The following is a 12,423-nucleotide window of genomic DNA, read 5'->3' as shown; positions in this document are numbered from 1 at the left end:
ACCAAGAACGAGAAATGTTTTACATTTTAGAATGCAAAAAAAGTATGGACTTTTAAAGGGGAACTGCATTTTTTTGGGGGGATTTTTGAGACAAGAACATTTGTCTTTTTTTAATTATTCGGATTTTAAAGCTAAGGAAAACGCTGGGAAGATGCAGCTAATGGGAGTCCCCATTGTGGTCTTCAAAGCCCTCTAAAATCAACTTAAAAACCCTCCAGCAAAATTGTATTTACTTACTGCAAGTCTATATATAATGTAGTAACACGTTCATAACAATATGTAATATGTACACACTTTTTACCCTATTTTGATCATTTCAATCATTGCCAGAACTATTTCTTTGGCGCATTTATTTCCATTTTCATAGCAACGCACATCTGACTTCCGGCAACAAATTTGTGGTTCGACTTTTGGAATCAAACGCAAGTGTTTTTTAATCATGGCAGATTCTGTAACAAACAAGTGTTTTTTAATCATGGCAGATTCTGTAACAAACAACAAATATGACTATTTTTGGACAAATGAGGATTCACAACCTTATTTTTTAAAATCTGAATTACTACTTCTAGATGCGAGCACGAAGGAAGAGTGAAACGTTGGAGCAGACAGGACCCGAGAGAGTGAGGAGAAAGTGAATCCATGCTGCAAAATGTGGAACATGAAGCCAAGGTATTTCAACACAGATGGAGTGCTTATCCATAATTTCCCAAACAGACAACTGTGCATCGAGTGAGTCACACACATATATATATGTGTGTGTGTGTGTGTGTGTATATATATATATATATATATATATATATATATATGTGTATGTATATATGTGTGTGTTTGTATATATATATATATATATATATATATATATATGTGTATGTATATATGTGTGTATGTATGTATGTACATATATACATATATATATGTGTATGTATATATGTGTGTATGTATGTATGTACATATATACATATATGTATGTGTATGTATATATGTGTGTATGTATGTGTGTACATATATGTATGTATATAAATATATGTATATATGTATGCATATTTTTGTATTTGCATATGTGTGTATACATATGTATGTATATATATATGTATAAATATATATGTATATATGTGTGTATATATATATGTATGTATATGTACATATGTATGTATATGTATATAGATATATGTACATATAAATGTAAATATATGTATGTATATATACTGTATATATGTATGTATATATATATATGTGTGTGTATATATATGTGTAAATATGTATATAAATGTGTATATATACCTATATATGTATACATAATGTGTTTATATATATTTATGTATATATGTATTATATATATGTAAATATATATGTATGTATATTTGTGTATATATATATATATGAATATATATGCATATATATGTGTATGTATATATGAATATATATGTATATACATATATATGTTTATATATACATATATATGTATGTATATATACATATATATGCATAAATATATTCGTATATATGTGTGAATACATATTTGTATATATATGTATGTATATATATATGTATGTATATATATATGTGTGTGTGCATATATGTATGTATATAAATCCATATGTATGTTTATATGTATATATCTGCATGTATATATATGTATGTACATATATATGTATGAATATATGTATATTTTACATGTATGTATGGATATATATGTATATATAAATATGTATATGTATGTATATATTAAATATATATATATATGTATACTTATGTGTATATATATGTATGTGTATATATGTGTGTATATATATGTATCTATGTGTATATATATATCTATATGTATGCATATATTTATGTATATATATGCATGTGTATATAATTATGTATATATATATGTATATGTGTATGTATATGTATCCATGCGTATATATATATATATGTATGCATATATTTATGTATATATATGCATGTGTATATAAATATGTATGTGTGTTTATATAGATATATGTATAAATGTGTGTGTGTATATATATATATGTTTATATAATGTGTTTATATAAACATATACATATACACATGTATATATGTATATTTATATATATATATATATATATGTACATATATTTATATATGTGTGTATATGTATGTATATATATATATATATCTATGTATATATGAATGTATATATATATTTATATGTATGTATATATTTATATATGTATATATGTATGTGAATATATGTACAGGTGCTGTTCATATAATTAGAATATCATGAAAAAGTTGATTTATTTTAGTAATTATATTCAGAACGTGAAACTTACATATTATATCAAATCATTACACACATAGTGATATATTTGAAATGTTTATTTCTTTAAATTTTGATGATTAGGACTGACAATTACTGAAAATCCCAAATTCAGTATCTCAGAAAATTAGAATATTAGTTACGACTAGTACCAAAAAATATTTTTTAGAAATGTGGGCCAACTGAAAAGTATGAACATGGAAAGTTTCAGCATGTACGGCAATCAATACTTGGTTGCAGCTCCTTTTGCCTGAATTGCTGCAGCAATACGGCGTGGCATGGAGTCCACCAGTCTGTTGCACTCCTCAGGTGTTATGAGAGCCCAGGTTGCTTTAATAGTGGCCTTCAGCTCTTCAGCATTGTTGGGTCTGGCATCTCGCATCTTCCGCTTCACAATACCCCATAGGTTTTCTTTGGGGTTAAGGTCAGGTGAGTTTGCAGGCCAATCAAGAACAGGGATACCATGGTCCTTAAACCAGGTACGGGTAGATTTGGCACTGTGTGCAGGTGCCAAGTCATGTTGGAAAATGAAATCTTCACCTCCATAAAATTGGTCCGCGGCAGGCAGCATAAAGTGTTCTAAAACTTCCTGGTAGACTGCTGCATTGACCCTAAACCTCAGGAAACACAGTGGACCAACACCAGCAGATGACATGGCACCCCAAACCATTACCGATTGTGGAAATTTGACACTGGACTTCAGGCAACATGGATTCTGTGCCTCTCCTGTTTTCCTCCAGACTCTGGGACCTTGATTTCCAAAGGAGATACAAAATTTACTTTCCTCTGAAAACATAACTTTGTACCACTCAGCAGCAGTCCAGTCCTTTTTGTCTTGAGCCCAGGCGAGACGCTTTTGACGTTGTCTCTTATTCAAGAGTGGCTTTACACAAGGAATGCGACAGCTGAAGCCCATATCATGCATACGTCAGTGCGTGGTGGTTCTTGAAGCACTGACACCAGCTGCAGTCCACTCTTTCTGGATCTCCCCCAAATTTTTGAATCGGTTTTGTTTGACAATCCTCTCCAGGGCGCGGTTATCCCTCTTGCTTGTACACTTTTTTTCTACCACATCTTTGTCTTCCCTTCGCCTCTCTATTAATGTGCTTGGACACAGAGCTCTGGGAACATCCAACCTCTTTGGTAATGACCATTTGTGTCTTGCCCTCCTTCCTTAAAGTATCAATGGTCATCTTTTGGACAGTTGTCAAGTCAGCAGTCTTCCCCATGATTGTGTGTCATACAAAATCAAAGCGAGAGACCATTTAAAGGCTTTTCCAGGTGTTTTGAGTTAGTTAGCTAATTAGAGTGTGGCACCAGGTGTCTTCATTTTCTGACCTTTTCATCATATTCTAATTTTCTGAGATGTTGAATTTAGGGTTTTCATTGGTTGTCAGCTATAATCATCTCCTTTTTGGCGAAAAACACTTGAAATGTATCAGTCTGTTTGGAATGAATGTATACATTCTACAAGTTTGACTTTCTAAATTGAATTAATGAAATAAATCAACTTTTTCATGATGTTCTAATAATATGACCAGTGTGTGTGTGTGTGTGTGTGTGTGTGTGTGTGTGTGTGTGTGTGTGTGTGTGTATATGTATATATATATATATATATATATATATATATATATATATATATATATATAGGTGTGGGAAAAAATCACAAGACTACTTCATCTCTACAGATCTGTTTCATGAGGGTTCCCTCAATCATCAGGAGATTTTAATGGAAGCATTCACATACAATGGTTTATATAGGGCACAGAGTGGGTGGGTACAGGCAGGCGTAGGGTGTGGTGATTGGCTCATGTGCTACCTAGGAGGTGTTTCCGTCTGTGGCGGCATGTTGAAATGATTTCACTGCGCTTGTTGAGGGATGATAGCTCTGGATGATATATAATAAACTCGTTGGGAGTTTCCTCCTCTCCCAGCTTGCTAGCCTCAACCTGAACCTTGGTATTTACCGTGATGACGGACTGGCAGTGTGCCGCGCCTCGCCAAGGAGCAGCGAGAACACCAAGAAGCGCATATGCCAAATCTTCAAAGAAAAAGGCCTACGGATCACGATTGAAGCCAACAAGCAAACCGTCAACTTCCTCGACGTCACTTTCAACCTGAGAAATAACAGCTACCAACCATTCACGAAACCCAACACAACACTCCAATACGTGCACCATGACAGCAACCACCCACCCACCACCACGAAAAGAATACCTACCGGAATTAATAAAAGGCTATCGATGCTGTCATCCAGCAAAGCTGAATTCGACCAAGCAACCCCCCCGTACCAGAAAGCACTTGATGAAAGCAGATACAACTTCACCCTCACCTATGAACCCACTCCAGGAAACCAACCAAAAAAGAGCAGAAAACGAAACAACATCATCTGGTACAATCCGCCATTCAGCAAAGACGTCTCAACCAACATCGGCCGCAAGTTCCTCACTCTGATCGACAAACACTTCCCCAAAGGCAATACCCTAAGAAAAATATTCAACAAGAACAACATTAAATTGAGCTACAGCTGTATGAATAACATGCAACAAATCATTTCAAACCACAACAAAGCAATTGCAAAAGGACTGCCTACCCCCAGACTAAACGACTCTGAAACCAATAATGAATGTAACTGTCGCAAGAAACCTGATTGCCCTCTTAACGGAAGGTGCTTACAGACATCAGTCGTTTACCAAGCAAAGGTAATACGCAAGGACATTAACACATCCGACACGTACGTAGGATTAACCGAAGGAGCGTTCAAAACAAGATGGAATAATCACAACGCCTCCTTTAGAAACCAGACTTAGCAGAATTCTACAGAACTCAGCAAACATATTTGGAACCTCAAAGACAATAATGTTGAATATTCAATAACATGGCAAATTCTTGCATCCAGCACACCTTACAACAGTGGTAATAAAAGATGCAACCTATGCTTAAAAGAGAAACTGTTTATTTTATATCATCCAGAGCTATCATCCCTCAACAAGCGCAGTGAAATCATTTCAACATGCCGCCACAGACGGAAACACCTCCTAGGTAACACATGAGCCAATCACCACACCCTACGCCTGCCTGTACCCACCCACTCTGTGCTCTATACAAACCATTGTATGTGAATGCTTCCATTAAAATCTCCTGATGATTGAGGGAACCCCTCATGAAACAGATCTGTAGAGATGAAGTAGTCTTGTGATTTTTTCCCACACCTACATATTGCGCTCTACCACGGTATCGAGCACTATTCCCTGGATAATCCAATCAAGACATATATATATATATATATATATATATATATATATATATGTATATGTGTGTGTATATATACATATATTTGTATATACATATGTATATGTTTATATATACATATAATGATATGTACATACATATCTATATATGTATATATAAGAACATTTATATATATAGATATGTATATACATATATATCAACAAATATATTTATATATGTGTGTATATATATGTATACATATGTGTGGATGTATATATATGTGTATGTATATATATATGTATGCGTGTATATATTTATGTATGTATATATATATTTATATATATGTATGTATATTAATATGTATGTATATATGTGTATGTGTATATATATATATATATACACATATATATGTATGTGTATGTTTTTATGTATATATCTGTATTTATATTTATGTACATATATGTATACATGTGTGTATGTATATATGCAAATATATGTATGTATATGTACAATATGTATATAAATGTATGCATATATGTGTGTATATGTATGTATATATGAATGTGTATATATATGTATATGTACATATATATATGTATGTATATACATATGTCTGTATATATGTATTTTTTTATATATGTATGTATATATATGTATGTGTACATATTTATATGTAGATATGTGTGTATATATATGTATGTATAATGTGTATATATATGTGCTTGTATATATATATGTATATATATATATATGCATATGTATATTTATGTATATAAATGTGTGTATATATACATGTGTATACATATGTGTGTGTATGTCTATATATGTATATATAATATGTGCTTATATATGTGTATATGTATATACACAGATATATGTATATCTGTGTATGCATATGTATTAATGTATATATATATGCATGTGTGTGAATATATATATACGTGTATGAATATATACATGTATACATATGTGTATACATATATATATGTGTATGTATGCATATATGTACGTATGTACGTGTATGTATGCATATATGTACGTATGTACGTATATGTACATGTGTATATATATATATACATATGTGTATGTTTGTACGTATACATATGTATATATCTGTATGTATATATTTGTATATATGTGTGTATATATGTATAATTATATATGTGTATGCACATATATATGCATATATATATGTGTGTGTGTATATATGTATATATATATGTATGTATATATATCTATGTATGTGTATATATGTCTATATATGTATGTATATATATGTGTGTATGTAAATACGTATATATATATATATATATATATATATATATATATATATATATGTATACATACCTATATATGTATATACTGTATATTTGTTTATATATATGTATATTTGTACATACACAAATATATGTATGTATGTATCTATGTATATGTATGGATATATGTGTGTACATATATATGTATAAATATGTATATATGTATAAGTGTTAATGTATATATATATGTATATGTACATATATGTATGTATATACTTTTGTATGTATGTGTGTATGCATGTATGTATATATGTAGATATGTATATATGTGTGTATACATATATGTATATGTATTTTTATATGTATAAACATTTATGTAAGTATATGTATATATGTGTATGTATAAATATGTATGTATGTACATATATATCATATACATTCATATATGTATGTGTGTATATATATGTATTTATATATATGTATATATATACAAACATCTATATACATATGTACAAACATACACATATATACATACACATCTATATACATACATATATATATATATATACATACACATATATATACATACACATATGTACATATGCAGTATGTATACATATATATACATACACATATATTCATACATATATATAAACACACACATATACATACATACATACATAGGCATGTATACATATATATACACACATATATAAATATATATATGCACACACATTTAAATAGATATATATATACACACTAAAATATATATATATACATACACACACATATATATATATATATACATATATACATGTATATGTATATATCTATGTATGTCTAAATATTTATATGCATATGTATGTATATACTATATGAATACATATATACAAATATATATAAACATATATATCTATATATATATACATATATGTGTACATATTCACATGTGTATATATATACATAAATATATATACATATATGTATGTATAAATATATATGCATATATATGTATGTTCATACTAATATGTGTATAGATAATACAAATATATAAACATATGTATATATAGAAATATATATATATAAATAAATGTAAATTGATACGTAAATGTGTATATGTATGTTTATATATGTATACATATATACATAAATATATACATACATATATTTACATGTATATACTTACATATATAATCATACATTTATACATATACACATATATGTATATATACTTGTATACACATACATAAACACATATTTACATATATATACACACATATATATTTACATATATTTATATAGATATATATTTCTATACATACATGTTTATTTATTTGTATATATCCACATATTAATATATACAAACATATATATGCATATATATATTTATACATACATAGATATATACGTATATATGTACACATATATGTATATGTATGTAAATATTTGTATTAAGTATATATGTGTGTGTATGTATATATGTATATATACATATGAATACATATATGTATGTATACATTTATATGCATATAAATATATTTATATATACATATGAATACATATGTATGTATAAATTTATATGCATATATATGTATGTATATACTAATGTGTATATACAAATAATACATGTTTATAGGTTAATATATAGAAATATATATGTGTATATATATATGCATATGTATGTGTATATATAGATGTAAATGTATGTACATATAAGTATGTATGAATATATATGTATGTATATATGTATAGATATATAAATGTGAATATATATATGTGTGTGTATATATGCATATATGTATGTGTATATTTATATATATATGTATGTATAAGTGTACATATGTGTATGTTTATATGTACATACATATACATATATATGTATGTATATGTGCATATATCATATATATGTATTTATATATGTATACTTATGTGTATATATGTATGCATGCATATAAACATATATATACACGTATATATACACGTATATATACACATATATATGTATTAATATATATATGAATATATATTTATATATGTGTATATATATGTATACATGTGTATGTGTATATATGTATACATGTGTGTGTATATATATGTATGTATGTATATATCTGTATGTATATATTGTTATGTACATATATATATATATGTGCATATATGTTTTTATGTATTTATATGTATATATATATATGTATGTATACACACACGTATATAAGTGTGTATAGATATGTATGTATATATGTGTAAATATGTACATGTATGTACATATGTATGAATATATATGTATATATATGTATATATATATACACACACAAATGTATATATACACATACATACATATGTATATATACATACAGATATATATGTATGTATGTATAGATATACATATGTGTATGTATATGTATTTATGTATGTATATGTATACATATGTATATACATATATATCATATACATACATATACATTCATACATTTATATATTTATGTATGTATATATTAGTGTTTATATATACATACACATATATATATATTTACACATTCCTACATACACATCTATATACATACATATATATATATATAAATACATATATATATATATGCACACACATTTAAATATATATATACACACACAAATATTTATCTATACATACACACACATATATATAAATACATATATATACATACACATATATACACACTTATATATACATAAATATATATACATATATGTATATATCTATGTATGTATAAATATATATGTATATACTAATATGTGAATACATATACAAATATATAAACATATAAATACATATATAAACACATGTACATATATACATACATGTATATATTACACATATATATGCATATGTATTTATGTATATACTATGTGTATACATATATACAAATATATAAACATATCTATATATGTAGAAATATATATGTAAATGTATGTGTGTATATACATACATGTGTATATACATATATTTACATATATATACATCTATACACACATGTATAGATAAATATATATAAATACATATATATGTACGTATAAACATATATAAATAAGTATATTCATAAATATTTATACATATATGTATATATCTCTATATATACATGTATGTATATACTAAGTGTATACATATATACTAATATATTAACATATGTATATACATAAATATATATACATGTATATACATATATAAACATACATATATACACATATATTTACAAATGTATACATATATACACATAGATCAACATATATTTATTTATATTTCTATATATACATGTTTATATTTTTGTATATATATATACACACAGTACATACATATATATTTTTATATATACACATAGTATATACATACATATATATGCATATATATACATACATAGATGTATATATATATATATTTATATATATATAGATACATATATATGTATGTATGCATATGTGTCTGTGTGTATATATATATGTAAATATTTGTATATATACATATATGTATGTATAAATATACATATGCATATATGTATGTATATACTGATGTGTATATACAAATATATACACATGTATATTTTAATACATAGAAATTTTTATGTATAGGTATATGTATGCATATACATATATATCTATTTGTATAGATTTATGTATCCATGTATAGAAATATGTATCTATATATTTAGATATATGTAGCTATAAATAGAATTATGTATATATATATAAATATGTGAATATATATGTATATATATATAAAATATTTATATATATTTGTGTATATATATGTGTGTGTGTATATATAGACATATTGATACATTTATATATATGTAAATATGTGTATATATACATATGTATATATTTGTTTATAAATACATATGTATATATATATTTATATATACATATATAAAGATACATACATATATATATATATATATGTATATGTACATATGTATATATATACATATATGCACACGTTTGTGTGTATATATATGTTTATAAATACATAATGTATATATATTTATATATACACGTATATTTTCTATATATACATATGTATACGTATATATACATATATACATACGTCTGTGTGTGTACATACATATACATATATTTATAAAAATATTCATGTTTATATGTATAAATATTTGTGTATGTATACACATACATTTATGTATATAAATACATGTGTGTGTATATATATACATATATGTATGTATATGTTTTTATATGTATCTATATATACGTGTATGTATATACACATATTTATATATATACACACACATGTATATATATGCATATATATACATACAAAGATATATACATATGTATATATACACATATATATGTGTATATACATAATGTATATTCATGTATATATACATACATATACGTAAATATGTGTATATATACACATGTATGTATATACATACATTTTTATGTATATATATATGCATGTGTGTGTATATATAAATGTTTATATGTGTATATTTACACATGTATTTATATATATACAGATATATACTTATATATATATATATATATACAGTACATTCATATATACACATATATATATACATAAATATACGTATGTCCCAACACATATATCTATATACATATATGTACATATACATATATGCATGTATATACACAAAAATATATACATATACACATACATATATATATATATACACACATACATACACATGCCCACTGCTCCCCCTCACTTCCCAGGGGGTGATCAAGGGGATGGGTCAAATGCAGAGGATAATTTATATATATATATATATATATATACACAGTATGTATATATATATATACAGTATGTGTATATATATATATATATATATATATATATATAATAATTTATATTTTTTCTCACGTTGAACAGTTGTGTTCTTACCAGTCCTACAGTGGACTGCAAGACAACGTCCATGTTGGATGCAGCTTCGATGTTTCCCGCCAAGGCTTTCAGATGAACTCCTTTTGGAGCGTCCATACTGAGCGTGCGAGTGGGAGACTCCAACCTGACCAGGAAGAAAGACAAACATTATCATCTTCTCATTCTGCAAAACAATGAAGACAGCATGGCTGACAAGCTCACCTCAGGTCTTTCAAGAACTCAGACTTGAGAAGAGGAACTTCCACTGAATGTTGGAACAAAGCTCCTTCAGGACCTAAACATGAAGATAAACACCATTTCAGTTTTCAGAGCACCCACCAGATGGCAATGTTGTTCCTGACATATATTAAGGGCCAGACCTACCAAGATCCAAACACCAACAGCTACATAGTGTGTACAATAAAATTTTGGTACAATTAGTGGGCGTGTCGAGTGTGATCTATCAAGACTGCGTTTTGAATTGAAAAGTGGTGCAAGTCACCTTATTTAAATTAGATGTTGCGTGTACTACGCGGCATTCGCAGGGAGACACTAGTTATTCATGTTATTGTGATCCTACCTTTGGTTGTTTTGATATGTTTCTAACATGCAGCATCACTTTTTATGGGCATTTTAGAAGCAATCCTGCTGTTCATCGAAAATGGAAACCACTTTTTTTAGCCTTAAGATTTAGCTCATTGTAGAAGCTAGCACTAAGTTGCAAGAAAATGCGTATCACAATCATTTTTTTTCCACATAGGAAATATATA

At 26.8% G+C, this 12,423-nt stretch overlaps 1 protein-coding gene and 1 long non-coding RNA gene across 5 annotated transcripts in view; one reads left to right on the top strand and one right to left on the bottom strand.

The window, feature by feature from the left end:
- Window positions 1-12,093, top strand: part of LOC133537614 (uncharacterized) — a 29,440-nt gene extending 17,347 nt beyond the window's left edge. The window contains exons 2-3 of one of the 2 annotated variants that reach the window (XR_009802737.1): window positions 570-669; window positions 11,663-12,093. This is a non-coding gene — a long non-coding RNA (uncharacterized LOC133537614). The remainder of the gene's footprint in view (window positions 1-569; window positions 670-11,662) is intronic. The other variant, XR_009802738.1, reaches the window with a different exon arrangement.
- Window positions 1-12,423, bottom strand: part of sgcg (sarcoglycan, gamma) — a 31,831-nt gene that overhangs the window by 914 nt on the left and 18,494 nt on the right. For all 3 annotated transcript variants that reach the window (XM_061878789.1, XM_061878788.1, XM_061878790.1), the window contains exons 6-7: window positions 11,876-11,948; window positions 11,675-11,798 (exon numbers count right to left, since the gene is read on the bottom strand). In XM_061878789.1, coding sequence (XP_061734773.1) covers window positions 11,675-11,798; window positions 11,876-11,948 — 197 coding nt within the window. The remainder of the gene's footprint in view (window positions 1-11,674; window positions 11,799-11,875; window positions 11,949-12,423) is intronic.

The sequence above is a fragment of the Nerophis ophidion genome, linkage group LG18 (genome assembly GCF_033978795.1).
Source record: "Nerophis ophidion isolate RoL-2023_Sa linkage group LG18, RoL_Noph_v1.0, whole genome shotgun sequence".
NCBI lineage: Eukaryota > Metazoa > Chordata > Actinopteri > Syngnathiformes > Syngnathidae > Nerophis > Nerophis ophidion.
This window is presented reverse-complemented; position numbering and strand designations above follow the sequence as displayed.